This window comes from Oryx dammah, unplaced genomic scaffold, assembly GCF_014754425.2.
Source record: "Oryx dammah isolate SB20612 unplaced genomic scaffold, SCBI_Odam_1.1 HiC_scaffold_25, whole genome shotgun sequence".
Taxonomy (NCBI): domain Eukaryota; kingdom Metazoa; phylum Chordata; class Mammalia; order Artiodactyla; family Bovidae; genus Oryx; species Oryx dammah.
The window spans coordinates 59101507-59128141 of NW_024070209.1; the positions used below are offsets into that span (position 1 = coordinate 59101507).

General features: G+C 35.1%; 1 protein-coding gene across 4 annotated transcripts in view; it reads right to left on the reverse strand.

Moving 5' to 3' along the window:
- USP34 (ubiquitin specific peptidase 34) overlaps positions 1 to 26635 on the reverse strand; it is a 219721-nt gene that overhangs the window by 37155 nt on the left and 155931 nt on the right. For 3 of the 4 annotated variants that reach the window (XR_005718281.1, XM_040223998.1, XM_040224000.1), the window contains exons 42-58: positions 22576 to 22759; positions 21899 to 22059; positions 19674 to 19739; positions 17536 to 17682; positions 17385 to 17441; positions 17212 to 17289; positions 16709 to 16803; positions 13153 to 13325; positions 10943 to 11096; positions 8850 to 8928; positions 7611 to 7664; positions 7407 to 7502; positions 5204 to 5299; positions 1461 to 1525; positions 1286 to 1361; positions 1148 to 1195; positions 993 to 1058 (exon numbers count right to left, since the gene is read on the reverse strand). Coding sequence is in view for 3 of the 4 variants with exons in the window: in XM_040223998.1 (XP_040079932.1) it covers positions 993 to 1058; positions 1148 to 1195; positions 1286 to 1361; positions 1461 to 1525; positions 5204 to 5299; positions 7407 to 7502; positions 7611 to 7664; positions 8850 to 8928; positions 10943 to 11096; positions 13153 to 13325; positions 16709 to 16803; positions 17212 to 17289; positions 17385 to 17441; positions 17536 to 17682; positions 19674 to 19739; positions 21899 to 22059; positions 22576 to 22759 (1695 nt within the window). In the remaining variant the exon portion in view is untranslated. The remainder of the gene's footprint in view (positions 1 to 992; positions 1059 to 1147; positions 1196 to 1285; positions 1362 to 1460; positions 1526 to 5203; positions 5300 to 7406; positions 7503 to 7610; positions 7665 to 8849; positions 8929 to 10942; positions 11097 to 13152; positions 13326 to 16708; positions 16804 to 17211; positions 17290 to 17384; positions 17442 to 17535; positions 17683 to 19673; positions 19740 to 21898; positions 22060 to 22575; positions 22760 to 26635) is intronic. The other variant, XM_040223999.1, reaches the window with a different exon arrangement.

Genomic DNA, 26635 nt, shown 5'->3' on the forward strand with positions numbered 1-26635 from the left:
AAGCAGTAGGGAGCGGGAAAATAAGGTAACTACAGCTGCTCTTTGGTATGGAGTCCCAGCATATACGAAAATCTGCAAATACTCAAGTTCCATAGCTGACCCTCTGTATCTGAGATTCCTCTGCATTCTCAGATTTAACCAACCACAGATTGTACAGTACTGTACATATCTACTGAAAAAAATCTATGTATGAGAGGACAAAACAGTTCAAACCCCTGTTGTCCACAGGTCAACTGTATTATAGGTGAGAAAAGAGTTATAAGACAAAAGCAAAATGTGGAAAGGATCTTGTTTGAATGCTAATTGAAACAAACCAACTGAAAAACATTCTAAAAACCTATATAGGAAAAAAATCTTCAACTAATCTCATTGTACACTATGCTGCTGTCTCTCGTTTCTAGAAATTTATAAGATTTGCATTCCTAGAAAGATACCTACCACTTTGCAAGACCATAAAAATGATTAACAATAGTAAGATGACGATATGGCTAAGTGAGTATTACCAGTGTGCATATTATCCTAAGGGATATGTTACTCTTATAAGGCAATTCTGGAAAAGATAAAATAGGACATAAATTGATCTACTGGGATAGATTTTCCTATTTTCCTCAGGGGGTAAGGGATCTACTATTTTCCTTAAGGGGTAAGGGAGATATGTTATCTTTCAGTATTTTCTAGTAACATGCAAAAGTAGTTAAGAAGATTTAGGTACAGTCCTAAATCTTCTATACTTTTTCCTTCTGATACATGACAGGGAGAACACAAGAACTTTTAAGTAACTTAAAAATTAATTATTTACTCAGTGTAATGAAGCTGATACATAATTATAAATTTCTCTTGGCTATCAAGTAATTTTAGGAATAACCGACACTGGGCTCTGTATGATTTATAATAGATAAAATGATTTTGCTGTAGCATCTAAGTTAAGAATAAAAGAAAACAAGAAATTGAATCTTAAGCTATGCATTGTTTTGTTGAATTATTCACCTCACCTCACAAGCTGCTTGACTATTATTAAACTGCTTGGTCAACAGTTCAATCCACTGAAGCATTGTGGGCTAAAAAAGAAAAAGAAGTCACTGGAGGTTTTAAGAGCTATCTGATAAATAACATAAAGAGCAAAAAAGTTTAAAAAATAAAAATGCACCTTTTCCTTTGAATGAATAAATGTCTCTAGGACAAACGAAGTGCTTAACTGCAAGAAAAGACAAAGTTAAGCAAAAAAGATTCAATTAAAGCCATCAATTTTGAAGAAATTTTCTAAGGTTATACATATATTACTTACCTTTGCTGTCATTAAAGACACAGCTTTAGGATCTGGTAATGTACTGGGAATACAACTACACAACTGCCACATAAACCTAGAATTTGAAAATAATAGGTTAAAATTCTCACAAAGTAAGATTTTTTTAAAATGTGTAACAAAAGATCTCTTATTAAAATCTACCAACCAAACTTACCCAAAATATGTATGTTCAAAAATGTTTTTGTCTTGAAGAAACTGCATGTTATCATGCCAAATCCACTGAAGAAAAAAATGTTAACATGAGGTATCAGAAAACATGTTTCATGACATTTTACCAATATCTTTATTAGACAGAATAAGACTTGCTCTAGAACCAAAACAAAACAAATACATGCACTTAAAATTCATGTTGACTTTTTCCAGGTAAATGGAATATGGAAGTAGTCACTAAACCTGATCCAATTTATCATTACTTATCTGGCTAACTCAAGCCACCACACTGTTTTTATTCTAAATTTATTAAAATTTTTGAAGTACGAACTCTGAAATTCCACCTGTCTGAAGAGAAAACATATAAACAAAACTATGTTATGTTGATAACACAGGAAAAGGATGGTAGGTTGGTATTTTTATAAAGGTTTATGTTTAAAAATTGGAAAAAAATTATTCAGGTTCACAGATCTAATAAGAGGTAATTTGTTTATAATAATCATGAAAAATTATTTCTGACATCTGTCCTATAGAATTGCTTTGCTGACTTTATTTTTTGTGTCCTTTCCCTCTCTGAATACCCTAAACATGCTCTAAGTCACTGACAGTTCCATAAAATTATTTTTATCTGGAATAAATTTAAGTTTAGATTATTATTAAGTTTTACTTATTTTTGGCTGTGCTGGGGTCTTCATTGCTGCACATGGGCTTTCCCTAATTGCTGAGAGCGGGACTATTCTTCCTTGGGGTGCATAGGCTTCTCATTGTGGTAGATTCTCTTGTTGCAGAGCACAGGCTCTAAGGCAAGGGCTCAGTAGTTATGGTACCCAGTTTAACTGTTCTGTGGCATGTGGGATCTTCCTGGACCAGATCAAATCCGTGTCCTTTGCACTGGCAGGCGGGTTCTGAACCACTCTACCACCACAGGGAGGTCCCATATGTTCTGATTATAGGTATTACTCTCTTCATCCCTCTGAAGATTTGAAACCACCTCTACCTGCCTTCACTGTCCACGATTCTAGTCCAGAATCAGGTCTTAAAATCAATAATTAGGGCTCCTGCTTCATGTTATCAATATTTGAAAAAATCACAGACCTGATTTGGCCTGCTTCAGAGTTCTTGTTCCTCTAGCATTTCCAACCATGGCAGCTTTCTTATAGCCCCGGGGAGAGACTGACAGCATTGACCTATCCCAATTCAGTGCCTTTTCAGAGCAATAGAGCCCCATTCCAAGCTTCCTGCTTTTAGCCACAAGCTCAGCTCCTGTGTCATAATTTTTGTCACCCTTTACCTTAACTCTCAACCACTACTGCTTTGGTCTTAGAGCCTGGTAGACCCTGGTTTCCACCAGGCTCATTGCTTTTCATTCTATTCCATTTTTGCCTGGAAAATTCCATGGCCAGAGGAGCCTGGCAGGCTATAGTCTATTGCGTCATAAAGAGTCAGACACAACTGAGCAACTGGGCACAACAATTTCTGTCCTACAGAAATATTCATTTTGGTTTTTGATGGCCCTTATTTTTACATTGTATCCATACAATGTATGTGGACCCAACTGAGTATGTCTAAGTATTAGATTATTGCATTACACTGATGAAAACATTCCTAGGTATTTTATATGTATCTGTCCAACTTCACCTTGGACCACTCCTTCACCACAGCCACAGCCACAGAGATTATCATTCAGCTTCTAAAACATGCCAATAGGCTCTATCCTTCTTCAAGAGATTTATACATAATGTTCTGTTTGCCTGGAGAACTTACCACATAATTAATTTCTTACTGACTTTCAAGTCTCAGTTTCAGGTTAACTTAAAACATATCCAGATTACCTACCCACCTCCAGCAATCCTGATCAACTCCCTACCATTTCTGAACACTCTGCTTGTTCTATCCACAACAGTCACTATAATTTATCATGTTTGTTTACTTAATATATTTTATGGTTCTAAAATTTTCTATTTTCCCTTTGAGAAAGTCTGCTCCCAGCTATATTTCAACTGAAGAAATCTAAAGGACCAGATTCTAGTTTATGTCTAAAATCTATGTTGATGTTAAATAACACAATAAAATATTGTATTTTATTTAATTTTTAGTAAAATATATATGCAGCCAAACATTTTAAATTAATAAGCTAAAACAATGATAGGAGAAAATGTTTGGTTTAGGTCTGCAATCAAAAATAATGCTGGGGCATCCCTGGTGGTTCAGTGGTAAAGAATTCGCCTGCCAATGCAGGAGACAGGGGTTCAATCCTTGATGCAGGAAGATCCAACATGTTGCAGAGCAACTAAGCCCGTGTGCCACAACCACTGAGCCTGTGCTCTAGACTCTGGGAGCCACAATTACTGAGCCCATATGCCACAACTACTGAAAGCCTGAATGCCCTAGAGCCTGTGCTCCAAAATAGAAGCCATCACAATGAGAAGCCTAGAGAGCAGCCCCCACTCTCTGAAACTAGAGAAAAGCCCATGTAGCAACAAACACCAAACACAGCTGAAAATATATAAATTATTTTTTTTTAAAAGAGTAATGTGGTTCAGCTTGTTTTTCTATTATAGTAAAAGTCTGGGATTTTCTTTTGTCACAATGTAGATCAGTGGTCCTCAAAGAATGGTTTAGGGAGGGGAGAAGTGGCGGGGGGGTGGCATGTAAGTACACTGACCTTCATAGGGTGTCTGTAAAATTCAAACATTTTATACAAGCAGCTCATGCAGCTCAGTACCAGAAAAATGAACGGCCCAATCAAAAAATGAGCCAAAGAACTAAACAGACATTTCTCCAAAGACGACATACAGATGGCTAACAAACACATGAAAAGATGCTCAACATCACTCATTATCAGAGAAATGCAAATCAAAAGCACAATGAGGTACCATCTCATGCAGGTCAGAATGGCTGCTATCCAAAAGCCTACAAACAATAAATGCTGTAGAGGGTGTGGAGAAAAGGGAACCCTCTTTATACTGTTGGTGAGAACGCAAACTAGTACAGCCACTATGGAGAACAGTGTGGAGATTCCTTAAAAAACTGGAAATAGAACCACCATACGACCCAGCAATCCCACTGCTGGGCATACACACAGAGGAAACCAGAATTGAAAGAGACACGTGTACCCCAATATTCATTGCAGCACTGTTTACAATAGCCAGGACATGGAAGAACCTACATGTCCATCGGCAGATGAATGGATATTACTCAGCTATAAAAAAACGCATTTGAATCAGTTCTAACGAGGTGGATGAAACTGGAGCCTATTATACACTGTTAAGTAAGTCAGAAAGAGAAACACCAATACAGTATGTTAACGCATATGTATGGAATTTAGAAAGATGGTAACGACGACACTATATGCAAGACAGCAAAAGAGACACAGATATAAAGAACAGACTTTTGGACTCTGGGAGAAGGCAGGGTGGGATGATTTGAGAGAGTACCACTGAAACATGTATATTACCGTATGTGAAACATATGATCAGTCCAAGTTTGATGCATGAAACAGGGCACTCAAAGCCAGTGCACTGGGACAACCCAGAGGGATGGGGAGGAAGCAGGGAGGTGGGGTTCAGGACAGGGGACCACATGTACAACCATGGCTGATTCATATCAACGTATGGCAAAAACCACCACCACAATATTGTAAAGTAATTAGACTCCAATTAAAATAAATTTTTTAAAAAAGGATTCAAACAATTTTATTAGTAACACTAAAATGTTATCAGTCTTTAAAAAAAAAAAAAAAACCACCTCATTCTCTTCTGAGTGTACAATGGAGTTTTCCAGAGGCTCAATGATGAATGAAATCACAAGAGACCAAATGCAGAAGCTGTTATGAGACTCCAGCTGTCTTCCATTAAATCAGGTATTAAGAGAGATTTGTGAAAAAAAAAAAAGGTAAAACAGGGCCACTTTCCTCACTGAACTGTTTTGTTCTGAATAACTTTTTAAAAAAAATTATTTATATCAGAATGTCATGGGTTATTTTTTTTAATAAATTTTTAAAATTTGCTTTAATTTTAATATGGTAAATAATGATACATATAACCACATAAAAATGAATAGTTAAAACTCTAAGGTTCTCAATATTAAGAATATAAAGAAGTCCTGAGACCAGGAAGTTTGAGATGTAAATGAGCAATATACAGATGACCCCTGTCGTGCTGGGTGGCATGTGAGACCTTGGTTCCTGGACCACAGATCAAATTCCCTGCAGTGGAAGGGCAGGGTCTTAACCTCTAGACCACCAGGGAAGTCCCTACAGCTGACCCAACCCTTAAACAATGAGGGAGTTAGGACTGCCAAAGTCCTGCAATAAATATCTGTATATAACTTTTCTCTCCAAAACTTAATTACTGATAGCCTACTTGTGTTGACTGGAAGCCATTGGACTGATAGCATAAACAGTTGATTAACACATATTCTGTATGTGTTATATACTTTATTCTTACAACAATATAAGCTAGAGAAAATATATTTACAGTACTGTATTGTATTCATCTATATTGGTATGTTTATGTTGTCTGCTTATAAGATGAACTTCAATACCTGCATCAATAGCTTTGGGTTGTTTTTTCTTTTTTATATTTATCTATTTGACTGCACTTGGTCTCAGCTGTGGCAGGCAAGGTCTTTGATCTTGGCTGCAGCATGTGGGATGTTTAGTTCTGGCATGCAGGATCTTTTTTAGCTGCAGCATTTAAGATTCAGGTCCCTGATCAAGGATCGAACCTGGCCCTCTGCATTGGGAGCTTGGAGTCTTAATCACTGAACCATCAAGGAAGTCCCTCAACAGTCCTATACAAAACACTGTAGATATTATATGTATTATGAAAACTATACATCAAACATGAAAAGATAACGTGAAAAAGAAATTCATATTTACTTATACCTCCTGCATTTATTGGGGAAAAAAAACACATATAAGTAGAACCTTGCAGTTCAAGCCTATGCTGTTCATATGTCAACTGTACATCATTAAGATTTTATTTAAAATTTTACTTTACTTCAATAAGTGGGTTGACTATCATAAAATATTGTTAGGGCCTCATCTAGAACATAGTCTACATTTATCTGAATACCTTGGAAACACAAAGTCTTGCACATAATGATGATAATCTATAATAATTTTGCTATTATGACAAGTTGAAATAAATTTTTGTTTAAACAGGTGAGTTTCATAGTTTGATTTCTCGTTCTGATGGTAAACCCAATGAAGGGGTTTGGGAGAAGGTAATATTCTTGGCACTACATCAGAAAATTATAGGTAGGCAAGATACCATTAAGAGTAGGGAACAAAATCTCCTCAGCTTTAAGACTTGACCAACACGGTGCAAAATAACAGTCAATCAATGAAAGTTTAATTGTCTTGATGGAAGATTACATGTTTACCAGGTAAACCTTCCTGCAGATTTACTTTCTGTACTTTTGGCTAAGTCAGTTTATAACACTGATATAACACCCTCAGCATGAATATCTTTTATAAATCCCTAAAAATATCACTTACTATATTATTAAATGAAGAGAGCTTCATTACTACAAATGAGACACATTTTAAAATATATATATACATACATTTTAAATGCATTTAAAATACCCTTCTGTATAATATGAAGCATAAGAAAAGGAATACTCTCAGTCCTATCACCCAATCCAAATATATCACTGATCATACAAGTTAATTGTGAGCTTGCACTAACTCCACAAACCTTTTACCTCTCTTATTTTTCCTTAGTGTTACTAATAATTGTTTTCCACTCCCTTTAATCTCATTCACTTTATGTTCACCTATCATACGTCAGTATTACCAAGACTATTTGTAAAATAAATAGTGTTAAGGTCTACTTTGGATTACAGATACTAATGATGTATGAGCCTGCTTTTATATTCTAGAATACTTGCATAAATACTTAACATGCTTTTAAATTTTTGCTAAACTTAAATTAACTCATACCTCCAGCAATTCAGATGAAACATCAAATTTGTACTCTTTGCCACTTTCTTCCTCTGGTTCCATGCGTTTGTAAAACAACATATATGCACTGTGGGTCTTCAAGAGGGGAAAAATAGTATATTTTCATTTTGACATAGTTTAACTATACAAGAGGACAATATGGAAGTCAGAAAACAATGTAAAATATATGAAGAAAATGGCTACCTTTTCAAAGGAGAAATCCATAAACTTATCTGTAACAGAATCATAGGTCTTGGTCTGTATAAAAAAATGAAAGTTTTCCTTCTTTAAGAAATAGGTACACTCAGCTGTATTTATATACAAAATATTTTACTGACAGATATTTAAAACTTTACAGTAATTTTGTAAACAGTTCTCAAATAGTATTATCGCATAAAAATCTTTGACAGAAATTTTTGGCAAAGAAAAGATCAAAATATTTTTAAGGTACTTTACCACCAACATATAAAGTTTAATAAAATGGATTGCAATCTGAAAAACTACTTTTAAGAGAAGAGTTTTGCAAAGTTTGTTTTCCTTTTAATCTTTTTTTAGGGAATTATTCTAGGAATAACACCTGGAGATGCAATAGGTTTAGCTATGCCTTCAGTGCTAACACATTATTTACTTCCTCCTTCTACTCATTTTCGAAGTGTTAAGAATTTTTCTACTTCTGCTTTTCAATTCAGAATAGTACATAAGAGCATCAAAGAGCAATAAGAAAACCTTTTCATTAAAATCCAGAATGGCAACTAGTTATTCACAATAAACATAGTTACTAAAGGGAAATGTAACTTTATCTGGGCTTATCTGTGAAATATAAATTACTTTTAATACCTTATTTAGAGAATCAACAGGGAAAATTTAAAGTTTTCAGAAAATTGCTACCAGGGTAAAATGCATATGAAGAAGTGAAATTATTTTAAGACTACTCCAATCTGTCTTTTTTACATCTTAACTGCTAATTACATAAGAGATAACCCTTTTCTATCCTGTCACTAGTAATAATTAGTAATAACAGCTGCTATTGTTACAAAAAGCACCAAGGAAAGATCTTTAAAGTTCAGCTTAAGCCAACTTCCTGGTAAAAGATTTCTCACAGGAAGTCAATAAGAGCAATTTCTTCCTGCTCTAATCCCAAAGCATTTAAGTGAACAACTTACTCAATAATGTCTGTATCAGTGTAATTTAACTCTTATACTTTTACTTTTCAATTGTAAGTCAACCTTCTTAATCAGTTGAAGAAATCATTTAAAAGATATTTTTTTTAAAAATTGCCATGTCTGGTATCTGCTCCAAACTTAGTAACTATACTAAACAAATAACAAATTTTAGATATAATTAGGAACTAAAGGAAAGTTAAATGACTGTTTTTGGGTTTTATGATACTGTAAAGCACTTGGAAAGTCACAAACCAGTTAAAAATTTTTGAATAAAACTTACCGTCATCTCTCCACCAAAACATTCAGAGGCAAGTTGAGCAGAATCAAAAGGTTTTACCTCAGCATCATTAAAAAGATACCTAAAGCAGAGCATATATGTACTTATCAAGTATATATGTACTATATATAAATATATGTATATATGACTGGTTCAAAATTGGGAAAGGAGTATGACAAGGCTGTATATCATCAACCTATTTAATTTATAAGCATAGTACATCATGTAAAATGTCGAGCTGGATGAATCACAAGCTGGAATCGAGAGTGCTGGGAGAAATATCAACAACCTCAGGTATGTTGATGACACCACACTTACGGCAGAAAGTGAAGAGGAACTGAAGAACCTCTTGATGACAGTAAAAGAGGAGAGTGAAAAAGCTGGCTTAAAACTCAACATTCAAAAACCTAAGATTATGGCATCTGGTCCCATCACTTCATGGTAAACAGAAGGGTAAAAAGTGGAAAAAGACAGATTTTATTTTCTTAGGCTCCAAAATCACTGCAGATGGTGATTGCAGCCATGAACTTAGAAGACATCTGCTTCTTAGCAGGAAAGCTATGACAAACCTAGACAGTGTATTAAAAAGAAAAGACATCACTTTGCCAACAAAGGTTTGTATAGTCAAAGCTATGGTTTTTCCAGTAGTCTCCAGATGTGATAGCTGGACCATAAGAAAGGCTGAGCACCAAAGAATTGATGCTTTCTAATTGTGGTGTTGGAGAAGACTCTGAGTCCCTTGGACTGCAAGAAGATAAAACCAGTCAATTCTGAAGGAAATCAACCCTGAATATTCATTGGAAGGACTGATGGCGAAGCACCAATACTTCCGTCCCCTAATGAGAAGAGTCGACTCATTGGAAAAGACCCTGATGCTTGGGAAAACTGAAGGCAAAAGGAGAAGAGGGCGGCAGAGATGGAGATGGTTAGATAGCATCACCGACTCAAAGGACATGCATTAATTTGAGCAAACTCCAGAAGCAGCGACGGACAGGAAAGCCTGGCATGCTACAGTTCATGGGACATGACTTAGTGACTAAACAACAATATGTACTTTATCTGTGTTGTGCCTATTTTTTAAATATTTAGATTATATTCTATATATTACAAATATTGATCAAACATTAATATGCAATCAATTCTAACTAAGCTCTTGTTTTGACAACTCTAATCCACTAGAAATTGGGAATATAGTTTCACAACATAGTTATAACCACCTTAAAATGTGGTAGATCTATTTATAATCTAGGAGTAACAAAAGATTCATATAAGCGAGGAATAAAAAGTTTGCATAAATACAACATGTAAAGCTATTCGAAAGAAAATATTAAGAGCCTGGAAAACTTACAAAGATAAAGGTACCATTTCAAAATTTATTTTCAAATGGACCAGAAAAAGTAAAAGATACCATAGACATGACGGCTTAAAGAGAAATAGTTGAACAAAAGTATTCTGCTAAAAAAGTGAAGTTGCTCAGTCATGTGCAACTGTTTGCAATCCCATGAACTGTAGCTTACCAGGTTCCTCCATCCATGCAATTTTCCAGGCACGAGTTCTGCTAAGCACAGATCAATTTATCAATGTACACTCTGTTCAAAGCAATATCCCCAATACTTAGAACAATGCCTAGAACAGCAATAGTCTCTACATATGAGAATTTACCCAACAGTATTCGAAGGCCAAAAACCAGCTATTAAGGACTGACTGAATGACTTCCAGCCATTAACTTGATAAAAGATAACTGGAATATATAAGGACTCTGTGGCCATCCACAGGTAAAATTCAGAAGGTGCAATATTGTCTATGACTCTTTAGCTGTGTGCAAAACTCTTGAGGGTCTTCATTTTTCTTAAGTATTTGTCAAGTTCTCAAAAAAGTGCAGAAATCTATAAAGCTTAAGAACAATGGATTCATTTTATCTTTTGAAAGCTGCTTTCATTTAAACATTTTATGTGCCCCCTTTCCAGACACAGATAAAGTTTAGAAAACAAAAATCTGAAAACATATCTCAGGAAAAAAACTATCATAAGCTTATACTTTAAAAATTGAGAAAGATTTTTCTTTTAAACCCCAAGAAAAGAATATTTAAAACTCACCATTTATTGTTTTTATAAGCATGTGGGTTGACTATATCTCTAATAAAGCTGTAATAGTGTCCACCGTCTGCTGTTCCTGTATGAACAGTCACTCCTATCAAGTCATACTCATAGCTCTCCGTGTCTTTTGAATGATCACTGACTTCCTTAAAACCTGAAATGATTTACATAAAATGGCAGTAATTTTGAAAATAGCACACAGTGATATCTTAGAATCACTTGATAGACTATACTTCATGCACAGAAATAGGCACAGATACTTCATATATTCAAACAGGCACAAAACAACTCTATTTGCTGTCACTCACTATTTATAGCCTACAATATTAAGGAACTTTTATACACATTACTGGAAAAACAACTACCTTGTTAGTGTATAACTAGGGACAATCTCGACATAACAAGTAAATGTAAATTTTTTTTTTTTGGTTTAATCTGGCTATTCCTTTTGAAATAGATAAACTTGAATGAAACAGTGTATATTATCTTTATTAGGAATAGGCAAACACAAGATCTGAAAGGTATTAACATATTTATGCCTGTTAGTCTATGTTAAGGAAAATGAAGCACTGTGTACTGGTAGCATGCTTCCAACTGTTTTATCAATTAATAAAAAACACTATGTATTAGAAGCTTTATGTTCAAAGAAACAAAATAAAACATACTTCCAACCATAGAGATTTCAATTTGAAAGGTTATTATAATAGATACTAAGGAAAAAACTCCAGATGATGTATGATTTACGATCTATATTTCCACCATCACACAGAAAGAAAAGGTGTAATTAAAAGCAAGTATGAAAGACCAGATTTGGTTCACCTGAGTGCACAGTCTAACATGAAAAGTGAAGCAACAATTAGCTGAAGAGGAGGAAATGGCTGACAGTGTCAGAGCAGTGGCTAAGGAGTTTGGGTACACTAGGATCTGATTCTGTGGCCTAGTAAACTCCTTTACCTTGGCATTTTTGTTATTTTCACGCATGGTGGCATCATGAAAAATACAGTGAAGCACAGTTACTATGCAGTCTTGCTACAATTTTACAAATGGTTTGAAAGCATTCTGAAAAGTAGGACATATATATATATATACAATGTCAACTTCTTAACTCTGTCTATATTTTCAAACTTACCTCTTTTTGATCACTTCCTGAAATTCCTAAACGTACTCAACTTTATTATAAAGTTCCCTCCCTTAACCCTGTATCCCTTAATAGTTACAATCACCATCCTCTCTTTTCAAAGAAAGATACGTTATTCTCTTGAAAGAGGAGTGCTCACTCATTGCTTATATCTCTCATTTCCCATTTAGTGAAGAATAAAACATTCACTCGATGCTCATTAAGTGCCCGGCAATACAGTATAAAGATTAAAATATGGTTCTTTTTCCTAAATCTTATAATATGGTGGCTCTTCAAGTCTCAAAAATTTCCATCTGCATAACTTTCTATACAAACAAAACACCACCAGGCCTCTTATGTAAACTAGAACTTCTCTCTGCCAAAGAAGAATGGAAAAGGTAAGGACTAAACCAGTTCTGCTTTCTTCTCTCATCTATTCCCATTCTGCTTATTTTGTCACCTTCTCTTGAAAGCAACCCTGTGATTCCCCTCAACCAGTCTGACAACACTTCATGTTAATAACCCCCTGTTTAAAATATGCCATGCCCAAAAGTTCTTCAAGACCAGGAACCATGTTTATCTCATTCACTATTGTGTCCCCAATTCCTAGAACGACACCTGCAACACAGTCCTGCTGCTAAGTCGCTTCAGTCATGTCCAACTCTGTGTGACCCGATAGACGCCAGCCCACCAGGCTCCCCCGTCCCTGGGATTCTCCAGGCAAGAACACTGGAGTGAGTTGCCATTTCCTTCTCCAATGCATGAAAGTGAAAAGTGAAAGTGAAGTCGCTCAGTCGTGTCCGACTCTTAGCGACCCCATGGCCTGCAGCCTACCAGGCTCCTCCGTCCATGGGATTTCCCAGGCAAGAGTACTGGAGTGGGGTGCCATTGCCTTCTCTGGCAACACAGTCCTAGTAGATACAAAATGTTTATTGGCCAACTGTCTGAATATACCGTATTGTCTTTAGAAACATTTTCCTAAGATTCAATTTAATTTCCTTAAATGTATACTTAATTATAATGTTGTAATTAGGACTATCTTGTCATGGCAACTTACAGTAAACATAGGCAAGAGAAAGAAATTTTGCATTACCTTCTTTCCTGTCACTCTTTCCCATAAGGAAATCTTCTGTGTAGGGTGTCATATCCAAACGTAATGGGAATGAAAAGTGTGTATTCACTTTTTCTTTCATCATTGTGACCATATTAAATGTATACCTCATAGTATTGAAACTCAGAATCCGAGGCAATTTCTTAAAACATGCTCTGAAAGACAAAAACAAAAGTTGTTAAAAATCTTTCAAAAGTATTCTAGCTATTATCAATTACATTTATACTACACTTATTTCCATATTCAATTCAGAGTAATAATAAATAGTACTCTGAATCACGCTCTTATTAAATCTATCAATCTATCTCCTTCTTACATGACTTTCTATTCTGAAAGAACTTCCTCATGTCTACATGGGAAAAACAAATGACAAACTACAGCAGACTGTAGAATATGCCATGATGAGGATGGGAGAGCAAAGCACAGTCTTCTGAATTAGGTAAGATTATTTGGGAACCATTAGCATAAGAAACACAACCTGGAATCAAGACTGCCAGGAGAAATATCAATAACCTCAGATACGCAGATGACACCACCCTTATGGCAGAAAGTGAAGAGGAACTAAAAAGCCTCTTGATGAAAGTGAGAGAGGAGAGTGAAAAAGTTGGCTTAAAGCTCAACATTCAGAAAACGAAGATGATGGCATCTGGTCCCATCACTTCATGGGAAATAGATGGGGAAACAGTGGAAACAGTGTCAGACTTTATTTTTTTTGGCTCCAAAATCACTGCAGATGGTGACTGCAGCCATGAAATTAAAAGACGCTTACTCCTTGGAAGAAAAGTTATGACCAACCTAGATAGCATATTCAAAAGCAGAGACATTATTTTGCTGACTAAGGTCTGTATAGTCAAGGCTATGGTTTTTCCTGTGGTCATGTATGGATGTGAAAGTTGGACTGTGAAGAAGGCTGAGTGCCGAAGAATTGATGCTTTTGAAGTGTGGTGTTGGAGAAGATTCTTGAGAGTCCCTTGGACTGCACATCCAACCAGTCCATTCTGAAGGAGATCAACCCTGGGATTTCTTTGGAAGGACTGATGCTAAAGCTGAAACTCTAGTACTTTGGCCACCTCATGCGAAGAGTTGACTCATCGGAAAAGACCCTTATGCTGGGAGGGATTGGGGGCAGGAGCAGAAGGGGATGACAGAGGATGAGATGGATGGATGGCATCAATGACTCGACGGACGTGAGTCTGAGTGAACTCCGGGAGTTGGTGATGGACAGGGAGGCCTGGTGTGCTGCGATCCATGGGGTCGCAAAGAGTTGGACACGACTGAGCGACTGAACTGAACTGAACTGAGCATATCAGTCAGAGAAGGCAATGGCACCCCACTCCAGGACTCTTGCCTGGAAAATCCTATGGACGGAGGAGCCTGGTAGGCTGTAGGCCATGGGGTCACTAGGAGTCGGACATGACTGAGTGACTTCACTTTCATGCATTGGAGAAAGAAATGGCAACCCACTCCAGTGTTCTTGCCTGGAGAATCCCAGGGATGGGGGAGCGTGGTGGGCTGCTGTCTCTGGGGTCGCACAGAGTTGGACACAACTGAAGCGACTTAGCAGCAGCAGCAGCACATCAGTAGAGAGTGGTATTATGGTAGTAGATAAAGTTTTTCAGCAAAGAATGAGTAACTGAGAAAACCAGAGCTTGAAGCCAGAACTGAGTGTGATCGGTTAACACTTACTAGGTCATTATAGACATCTAGAAGTATGATATGGAGAAGGTGATGGCACCCCACTCCAGTACTCTTGCCTGGAGAATCCCATGAACGGAGGAGCGTGGTAGGCTGCAGTCCATGGAGTCGCTGAGAGTCGGACACAACTGAGCGACTTCACTTTCACTTTTCACTTTCATACACTGGAGAAGGAAATGGCAACCCACCCCAGTGTTCTTGCCTGGAGAATCCCAGGGACAGGGGAGCCTGGTGGGCTGCCGTCTATGGGGTCACACAGAGTCGGACACGACTGAAGCGACTTAGCAGCAGGAGCAGCAGAAGTATGATAAGAGTACAAGAGGACTGAATAATACTATTCTTAGGATATATTTGACAATATTAAAAAAAAACACAAAACAGTAGAATCGTATTAGCCAAATTAAAGGAATGTTTCAATAAGGAAACAGTTATCAAGAACAACAGATTTATTCAATAAGCTTATTCTAAACTTACTGAATAAATAAGAGGTTCTGTAAGAAGGGAGTATCTTTCACTGACTTCTAATTATATTACTCCACAGTAATAAACTTTTGCCTGACTCCAGTCTGTTTTAACTCCTTAACTTCTGGCCTAACCTCTCATCAGATGAGTTTGTCTTTTACGTGTAACTGCCTGCACAGCTATGCTTTGAGTGTATTCATTTATAACTTTTCTCTTTTGCAACCAACTTGACTTCTGGAGACTGAGAAAAAGAATACCATTCTTTTCAAGTGCATATTTATCTGGGAAAATCTATTAAGCAATTGGAAAAGAAAGGGTTTCATTCACTGTCTTCAAACATGCTCAGATCTACTTCATGTAGAAAACTCCTCCTCTGCTTGATTTCAAAGTTCTTTCTGAAGTCTTTCTTTCTGTTCCTTACTGCCAAACTTCTAAAATGAATGATCTATACTTTGCGTCATGTTCTCTGATAACTCTGCTTCTATTGCTACAACCTGACAGAAACATCACTAAACTATCTTTTTGAAAAATTCAATGATTTTATTTGGCTGGTATTTTCTCCCTCGTCTCTGCAGACTATATCAATTGAATGAATACCTTCTTGAAATTGTCTTCCCCAGATTCTGGGTTACCATAATATCCTGATTCTTTTCTCTTCCTGACTTTCATTCTGTCACTTCTTCTTCTGTATTTTTAGCTTGGCAAAGGTCTGAGTTCTTTGCAATGGTTATGTTCTTTCTCAGGCAAATGTTTTGATGGCTTCAATCAACTATGCAGATATCCTCAAATCCAGATGTTAATCATTTGGTGTCACTGTATATTAACAATCTTATTTTCTATTACCATAAATGTAAATCCTCTACTTAAGGCAAGGTGGTCAAATCCCAGACTTCTAGTACTTATAAGGTCACTACTATTTCTCTGCCTTTGTTCCTAGTAATGAACTACATAATCTTTCAATCTCGTTTCTATTCAGTGTTCAAGGGTAGGATTGAAACATATTTACCGAACTACTCTCTGTCCTAAAAAAGCCATCTTGTGGCTACCTCTAAAGAAAAAAATCTCACTTTAGAAGTTCAGACGAAGTCTTCAGCTCACGAGTAGATTCTTTATCATGTTCCACTGAGTGCATGGGAAAGGACTAAGCAATCATACACACCTTGTTAAATATTTGATTAAAAAAAAAACTAAGAGTGCTTGAATGTTTACTTGAATAACTGAATGAAAATTTTCTGTTTAAGAATGAGCTCCAAGCAGCTGATTATATCATGTAATCATGTAATTTTCATAAAAGTGTAACATTAATTTATCCTAAGTTTGTATTTTACTTCTTTTTGATGATTTACCAAAATGACAAAAATTAGGTTTCCAAAAAGCATACCTTTTTTCAGCTCGTACTTTCTTCCCACAATGAGAACAAGTATACATGTTGTCACCTTCTAAAGTATCTTTAATAGTAACTTCATCAAGAGATTCCTGTTTATACATTTAAGAGTTTCATATTATTATTTGCAACATGCCAAAAACACAAAAAGCATTTATTACAATTTGGACAGAATGCACAAAGGAAATCAAAGTTTTTATTTTTAAAAATGAACTCTTAAATTTAGTAAAAAATGGACACTCTGAATCTTATTAAATATTTCTAAAATTCAACTATTTAAATTCTGATTAGGAAAAATCAGTTCTGTGGTCTACCTTTAATTCTTATTTGAGTAATATCGCAAGAAGAAAATAGATGAAAACATGAAAATTTTCTCTCAAAGTAACAAACAGAAGCCTGCTCTCTCACTCTCTCTATATATATAAATCTGTGTGTGTGTGTGTGTGTACACAAATAGTTGAAAAACAGGAAAAAAATTTAAAAATATATACATTACTCACATAAATATTCTTCATATCAGCCACCTGGCACCTCACAGTATAAAACTCTTCAGCAGTCTGACTAACATGTTCACAATCCTAGTCAATCAATAGTCAAAAATTGGTAAATTCTCATAATAAGCTAAAACATACATAAAAATTTTCAAAAACCAAAAAACAGGAAGAATACTTACCAAGGACACAACATTGTTTGTAATTACACCTCCAAACAAACTTTTGACAGTATTTTTCTTTAAAAAACAAACAAACAAACAAAAGTCAGTAATTTAGAACTGTGCAAAATCTCTAAAAATTTCAAAGGAACTTGAACATTACAGTACTAACCAGTTCTGGAGACATTTCTTCTATTTTAGTAATCAAATCAGTAAAAAACTCTGTCATATCTTTCTGCTCCCCAGTGTTCAAAGGCTGCTTATCCATGGTGTATGTTTTACAGAAAGGTCTAGGATTATATGCCTTGCATTCACTCTCCTGTGAAAGAAAAGGGTGTGTAAGGAGGAGGATTATCAAACAATCAAATAAATGTACCTCTCAAATAACAATAAAAAAAGTACCACAAGGTTCTTGAATAAACAACAGTAAAACAGGTAAATAACATCTTTGTAAATCTACTAATAAAGAACTAAAATACTCTATTTCATTTTTGTTTGATTCTCACTTTAGTATTCATGGACTTCCCTGGTGACTCAGTGGTAAAGAATCCACCTGCAAAGTGGGAGACCTGGGTTCAACCCCTGGGTTGGGAAGATCCCCTGCAGGAGGGCACGGCAACCTACTCCAGTATTCTTGCCTGGGAAATCCCATGGACAGAGGAGCCTGGCAGGCTACTGTCCAAGGGGTCGTGAAGAGTCAGACACAACTGAGCGACTAAGCACAGCACAGGGCATTTTCAGTTTAATAGTCCTCGTGCCAGAAGATGCCAAAGTACCATAAGCCAAGAAATTTTCATTTTTTTAAGTCTAGGAATTTCTAAGAAGGAATGTGGAATGCAGACTTGTATTAGGAAGCATAAAATCAAAGCCTTTACAGGGTGAATAAACTTTCCTATCAACTGAACTTTGCTTTAGTAGTGGTTTAAAACAGCAGTAATACTCAAAGCCTGCATCTGTGACTTCTTCTAATTCAATAGAATTCTCCCACAGCAGAATAGAAATCAATAAACGTGACTTTAGCAAGCCTATCAACAATTGATGTTTGTCAAGAGAAAAAAAAAAAGTATTTTCCTCTGGTACATCCCTATCACAGCACGTATGTCTTTGACCAAACAAGATAATGAATCAGCAGAAGTTATCTTTTACTGTCTTATTTTCCTACAGCGCCCAAATTTGCTACCTTAAAAACTGTTTCTGTTTTCTCAAGTTTACACATCAATAATACAGCTCACTAATATTCAAATAAATCAATTATGTAACTAATATCTGATGATTATTACTGTGTTACAAAGAATTAACCAACCAGATGTCATGTGGCAGCTTTTTACCCCAGGTAATAAATTGTGAAATAATGATTTAAAAAAACAATAAAAAGCAGTAAAACTGCTTTGTCAGTTCAGATAGCATGTTCCAATTCTCTTAAAAGATTGTAAGTGGAATCAAGGGATAACTAACAAATCTTTTAATTTTGTTTCAAAAATCTCATTTACTGAGTTTTCATTAAGTCTCAGAAGATGAAATACACAGGAATAAATAAAATAAGATCTCTCCTCAAAATTCTAATAAGTGAGACAAGTAGCTTTCAATACAAGTACTTGTATAACAAAATTATGGTGACAAGGAATACTCTGGAATTTGGTCGCTCAGGGGACACTTTCTCAAGAAAACCAAGTTGATTCCTGAAAGATGAGAAAGGGAAGAAAATGGAGAAGAGTGTTAGTAGAGGAGAGCTACAGGCAGTAGGAGCAGCATAAATAACTGCACAAGTGAGGAAGCAAAAGGTGATGCACTTCTCTGGCTTACAGTTACTACAGGGTGAGGCTGGATGTGGGCAGTGGCTGGAGGGATATAAAAAAGAAGTTGAAGGGAAGGGGATACGTGCTATCCTGGCTGGATCTGAACACCAAAACTAATTTCATAATAAAGAACCACTGAGGAATTTTAACTAGGGGAGTAGTATTTTAAGATTTGCTATTTTTTAATGATTAATTTTATAGTTTTACAGGTGGAAACTAAGATAGACAAAGAAAAATCAGTCAGAAAATCCTAAGACTAAAGGGTGGGGGTGACCTTGTGATGAAAAATGGATTGGATGTAAGAAATTCTTCAAAGGATAAATTAACAAAATGCAGATGACTGCAATATTAAAGTTAAAATTCACTATGATAAAGAACATCAGCAACTGCCAAAGTCAATCTGAAAAATCAGAGTATATAGTCAGCATAGGCCAATACACTCGAACTCCAATTAAGGTTTTTTTTGGCCAAAGGGTTTATCTAACTAGTTTCCATATCTGATTCTCAAACATACCATTAAATATGTAAACATTTTTTGAAGCTCCAGAAGAGTGGTCTTATGCTTCATATCTTCAGAATACTGTAAATTAAGAAAAAAACCTTCCATTACAACATACTGGCGTTGATGGTAAATTAGATATTTTAGAAAAGAAAGGATTAAAATGTGTAAACACTGTTTTCATTCTTTTAGGAAAAACACATAGTCTGTTTTCTTTAGCAATTTTAGCATTTTAAAAATTGAAGTATTTTGTTCATTATACAAACACAGCCATCATTATTATGCAAGGAAACTAAATAAAGAAATCTTAAAACTACTTTATTTATCAGTACTTATTTGGTTCAATGTTGATTTACAAGTTGGCAATTTTGCAAGAGCAGAAAACATCTTTTCCAGAAACAAATTCACACATTAAAAAATAAACTCATCTAGTTATACCTTCATTTTTTTCTAGAACAGTAGATCCTAACACTGCAGGGTAATTCTGGCCAATTTCTTTGAAAATCCTCTAAATATTAAAGTACATTAACTGAGATTTAGCATTCTGGCTACACTAATTTATTGGAGACTTGGATCAGAACATCAGCCTTAGAGAAGAGTCTCACATTCATGCCAGGCACTTGTTAGATATACTCTATCTCATTAAAATTTTAAAATAACCAATAAAGTAGTTAATATTCTCTTTACAAATTATTACCTGTCATAATTTTGAAGAAGCAGATGAATCTTGAAGACATTATGCTAAGTGAAATAAGTCAGTCACAAAAGGGCTAATACTGCATGATTCCACTTACGAGGTACTGAGAGTAGTCAAATTCATAGAGACAGAGGTAGAACAGTGGTTGCAAGGGATATGGGTGAAAAAAGAATGGGCAGCAAAGTATTTAATGGGCAATGAGTTTCACTTGGGGTAGGTGAAAAAATTCTGGAGATTGATGTGTTAATGATTACAGTGTGAATATACCTAATACCACACAACTGTACACTTATAATGGTTAATAGGATAAACTTTATACTGTGCATATTCAGCCACAATTAAAATACATGCAGTTTTCTTTAATCTTTCCGTGAAAATCTGAAAAGGAAATAATAAAAATGACATTTTCATGTAAATAATCAAGTGCTCATTTGACGAGAGCACTTTCCAAAATCATGTCAAATTTCTATTCTGTAAGAATTCCTTATGTAGAGACAAGTCTAAATTTAGTTTTTATCCAAAATTACCATTTCTGACATTCATTCACAGCTAACACATGTGATTGTTCTTTCTGTTTCTACATTCTAATTCCTGACAGTGCTAACGGCTAAAAGGTGATGTTAATATGAAGAAGATAAGACTATAAAGTGTCGTTAAGCCATCTCCTAAAAAGAAAATCACTGAAAACACACTTCTTTAATAAGTGGTTCTATAAAGCTATAGAAATGGGGACAACTTAATTTAGTCACAAAACTTTACACATGCCTAATGAAATCAACTTCTAATCATAATCAGTTAGATGATAAAGACATCAACTTAACTAAAGCAAAAAAAAAAAAAAAAAAGAAACCCATTTGAGTATATTGTAAATTTGGAGACTTTGAAGCACATCTTAAACACAGTAAAGATTTCACTAAAGATATACAATTTCAATACTTTGTGGTGGGGGGTAGGGGTGGGAAAGCAAGGACATCAAGATGACATGTGGAAGAAAACAAAAATTCAGGCATAAAGAAAGTCTGCCAAAATCTTATAAAAGCAGTCCAGAAGGCAAACTAAAAAACAGGCCATGGCAAACAAAGAATGAAAACTACAAAGAACAAATTAACAAAAATAACATAAAGTAGAGCTTACTTAAATAAACTAGGCCACAATCAAATTTACCTTAAAATATTAAAAAATAACAAGTTCAGTGATTCTAATAATAACTTCCTACTTTGTTTTAGGCTTTGCTTATTATCTATGTAAGTAAAATTTATATTTATTTTTACTGAAAATACCATGTTCATTCAGTACACTGAGTGTGTATATTCCACAACTGTATTTTCCTCTGCTAAATAAATTATACCATCACATTTGGAATAATCAATTGAAATGTTAAAATAATTCAAATATATATAAGTTAGCTAGTAATATCCAATTCTGTCAATTTTAATTAAAATTATTTTCTCAAACAATATTTACTAAACTGAATCAGGATCTATCAACAAAGGTTTAAAATTCTGTTTTAAGGTTTTAACTTTTAAAGTACAGAAAACTGTACCTTAGCAGTGAAAACAGCCTGTCTTGCCTCAGGTATCATATAAAGTTGCTGAATAGTAGAAGCCAAGTAACAAGTAGCTCCGAGGTTAGTCAGGCCAACAAATCTACACTCAGCACGGACATCTTCATGAGGCCAGTAGTCCCATTTATAAGGTGCGTGAGCTGCTGAAAAAAGGAGGGAGAAAAAGGCACCCCCCAAGCAAACTATTAAACATAATGCATTCTGCTTTCACTAACAGCCACTATACCTGTTACTTATTTAATTCATATACATATTACTTAGGTTTATATTACTCATTTAGTTCATATACATATTGGTTCACATACATAAAATATTTGGTACATTTCAAACACACAGTAAAACTAACTCATTCCTAAATATTCAAAAGACTGTCAGAACTTGACTTTACTTGGCACTAAATTATTTAACCCAAAAATGCCACAAAGTATTTCACCTATCTCTGAAAAAGTTCATCACAACTGTTGCTTTAAATTCAAAAACCAATATTCCCTTTTCAACTTCATACATCCTAGCATCAATTTTACACTGTTATAACGTATGAATGATGAATTCTGTCTTTATCGTATGAATGGTGAATTGTCTTTAAATCATGCCCTCCAAAATCTTATTTCCATGAACAAAATTGACAAAGATTAAAGGAAAAGAAGAATGCTTACACTGCATGTGTTGTGCCATAACCCAGTTATGTATTAATCTGTAGTTTTCAACAGATCCCTTTACCATCTCCACTAACAAGTCATAAGCAGCAGCTCTTGAAGAATGTGATTTGCACTTTGGCTGTTGTCTATCTTTTAGACTAGGCAACAAAAACAGGAGATTGAAGATATCTCTTAAAAATTCCTGGGAGGGGGAGGGGGAAGAAGAGCAAGTATATTATACAAACTTGGAAATTAATGATATCCCAAATATAGTAAATTCTATAGAGTAAACTGGACTATATGACAATCAAAAGTTTACTAAAAGACTGTTTTAAAACTTAAAGGAACATCACATACCATCATCTGAAAGTATTCCCTAACGTTATTTCTCTTAGAGAAAAGTAAAATGGGAGAAGGTGCTCAAACTTTACTTTTCTCTCCTTTCCTAATATCTGATCGTTTAGAGTCCCAATCACAGTATATTGTTTTCGACACCATTCAGTGATCAAACATTTTAACCTAGGACTCATTACACCCTATCTTGACTTTCTCTGTATTTACTTAAGCTTCTCCTTATTTCACTCTAATAATTATAGTAGCAGTAGCAACAGCAGCAACTCACTTATAATGTGCACTTACAAGTGCCAGATACTATTCAGAGGCCTCAAAACAAACAAAACACAAAAAAGGTTAACAATCTAGCCTGGCATCAGACCTGGAAGGTGCTGCAATCAGGAATTACAACATCAAGCTCTTAACTTCAATAACAGTGAAGTTCAAACTGAGGTGCAAGGCTTAACCATGTAAAATACATCCTATAGGTGTTTTTCCCTAATCTGCCTGAGAAAGATCACTTTCCCCCACCTGTTCTTTAACTAGTCCTTTCCTACTATTCCAAACAAAGTTATCTCCCTCAGCCATCTCAAGTAGTACAATGGTATGCTGTTCTGGGGTATAAAACCTCCTGGAGTACTATGTAGAAAAGAGGTAATATTGTTAAGACTGAGACTGCTATCCTTAGAAAAGGCTACACTTTAAGGTTGGCTCTCGACTGTTGTCTGAACACTTGAATGCTGAACAGTTCCCTCCTCTGTTTTAAAACTTTCCTGAAGTGATAAAAGTGGCCCACTATGGCTATCTGTATTTGGTTTATGCAGAATACTTGCTTTTCATCTGAATTTCAGTAACTGTGGTCCGTTATGTAGGTATTATGTGCCTACATGACTCAACCCCTGACAAAACCCCTGAACTGCTTGGCTGAAGAGAGCATCCCAGGCAGACAGCACCTCAATGTCACAACCGTTGCTGGGGGAATTAAGCACATCCCATGCAACTCCTCTGGGAGGTGACTCTTAGAAGGGCATACCTGGTTTCCACCACATCTGGCCCCATACTTTTTCTTTGCTGAATAAAAGTTTTGTCATGAATACAATTACATACTGAGTCCCTTGGGTCCTTCTAGTGAATCACCAAATCTGGGAGTGTTCCTGGGACCCTCTGACACAGGTACCAAATGAAGGACAATTAAGAATATTTTCCCATTAATGATCTCACCTCCTCATCTCACTGTTGTCAAAGAGAGTACAGTGCATAGTTCCTGACTTGGCAAAGAGAAGTAAGTTTGGCTAAGAAGTATGGAAGGTGAACAGAGGCTTATTTTACATAGCTGATAAACTGACAATAAGGTTATGTCTCATCTATTCTATAACTGAGAAGACTGTCTTCGAGACAGAGTAGCATGTTTACGTGAACTGGAAATATGTCACTCACTCAAACAGAAATAGAATTGGCTAGTAACTAGTTTAACAAAAAACTATCTTTGATAGTTTAAATATAGAAATTAAAAAAGTTAAATATCCATAGCTTCAAAGTTTTGACAAAATATACTTAAGGCCTATGATAAAAGTATTTTAATTAAAATACTAGGGTTGGTAAAACCATGCTGAAATGAACAGTATTTTTATTTTCCTCACTCTGAGTTTACCAGGAAAGCAGGTGACCTTAAGTCAAAGAGCAACATGTATATTAACATGTCTTAGTAGCTCAGTCATGTCTGACTCTTTGTGAGCCCATGGACTGTAGCCCAACAGGCTTCTCAGTCCATGGAATTCTCCAGGCAAGAATACTGGAGTAGGCTATCATTCCCTTCTCCAGTGATCTTCCCAACCCAGGTATCATACCTGCATCTCCTGCATTGCAAGCACATTTTTTACCATCTAAAGCCACAAAGGAAGCCCATATTAACAGTAGGAATGGAAGGAGTTTTAGCAATGCTATTTAATTCTTTGAATTTTTTCTGAATTATGTGTCAAAGATTATACTCTTTTTGACCTATTTAGATCAAAAGTTATAATGTACCATTATAACAGTGCAGCCATTCCAGTATACTTCACAGAAAGAAGAATCTCAAACAGATACCTGAGAGAACAGGTCTGAGTGTGATGTTTGACATGTAATTCAGAAGAAATTCAAAGAGTTAAACAACATTGTTAAAACTCCTTCCATTCCTACTGTAAACAACATGTAAACAAGGTTTCTTACAATTTATATCTCTAGAAAAATAAAGTAGGAAGAGAAAATCTGCAAACAATAAATTAACTTAAGGTGGCCTGCAACAAATTCATATACACAAATCTTTACTCTTCATTAACAGCTAATTAGAAAACAAAATTGAAGAAAAAAGTCCATTTACGATACCTAAGGAAGAAAACTCCTAAGCAGAATCTTAATTAAAAATTCCTAAAATTCAAATTCTAAATGACATTAAATTGGATAACACAAAAAGACTGGTCTTCATAAATAAGAAGACAAATACTGATCTTGTACAGGCAATTTAATATAATTTTAATATTTTCTATATCAAGCCATAAATTTAACACAACCCCAAGTTGAAAAGTATCAGAATTTTAATTTTTGAAAGAATGAGACACACTGATTCTAAAGTTCCGTTGTGGAAAAATAAACCAAGACAATTCTGAAAAGGACTAATAATGAAGATGGACAATCTCCATAAGACATTAACTGAAAACTTTAACTCTGCTTAATTAGAATACTGGAGAATGAACAGATCCACAGATTGAAACAGAAAGACCAGAAACATCCCCAAATATACAGGGCACTTTCCTACATACAAAAATTCTATAAATTATCAAGAAATGGACCACATACATACATACATACATACATACATAAAAGGAAAATGAGGACAGGATTTGAGCAACTCAGAGAAAAAAAATAATACAAGTAAATGGCTTTAAAACACATGAAAACAAGTATGAATATACAATGGAACAAGTATACAAAGATGTTCACAGGAGTTTTTTTTTTAAACAAATATAGACAACATCAATGTCAATAAAAAATAATTTCTCTTTTGATGTATTCAAGTTTTTAATGTATTTTCTCCCTTTTTTTGGATTCATTTTAAATGATGAACACAAATCACAGAATCGTATTTACATAATATATACCTTTGTATTTAATACAGCCACGTAAAGTCCTGGAAGGCCATTACCAAAACATCACTTGAAATTAAAATATATAAGAATCTTACCTTTATCAGCACTACCTAAAAATTCCTTTTTCTTTAAAATGATGTTTTGCTTTATAATGATACATTATCATAAAGATCAATTAACATATTTATACTTTGGAATAAAAATTACATATTGACCAGAAACTATAAAACTCCTAGAGAAGAACATAGGCAAAACACTCTCCAACATAAATCACAGCAGGATTCTCTATGATCCACCTCCCAGAATATTGGAAATAAAAGCAAAAATTAAAAATGGGATCTAATTAAAATTAAAAGCTTCGGCACAACAAAGGAAACTATAAGCAAGGTGAAAAGACAGCCTTCGGAATGGGAGAAAATAATAGCAAATGAAGCAACTGACAAACAACTAATCTCAAAAATATACAAGCAACTTATGCAGCTCAATTCCAGAAAAATAAACAACCCAATCAAAAAATGGGCCAAAAAACTAAATAGACATTTCTCCAAAGACGACATACAGATGGCTAACAATCACATGAAAAGATGCTCAACATCACTCATTATCAGAGAGATGCAAAT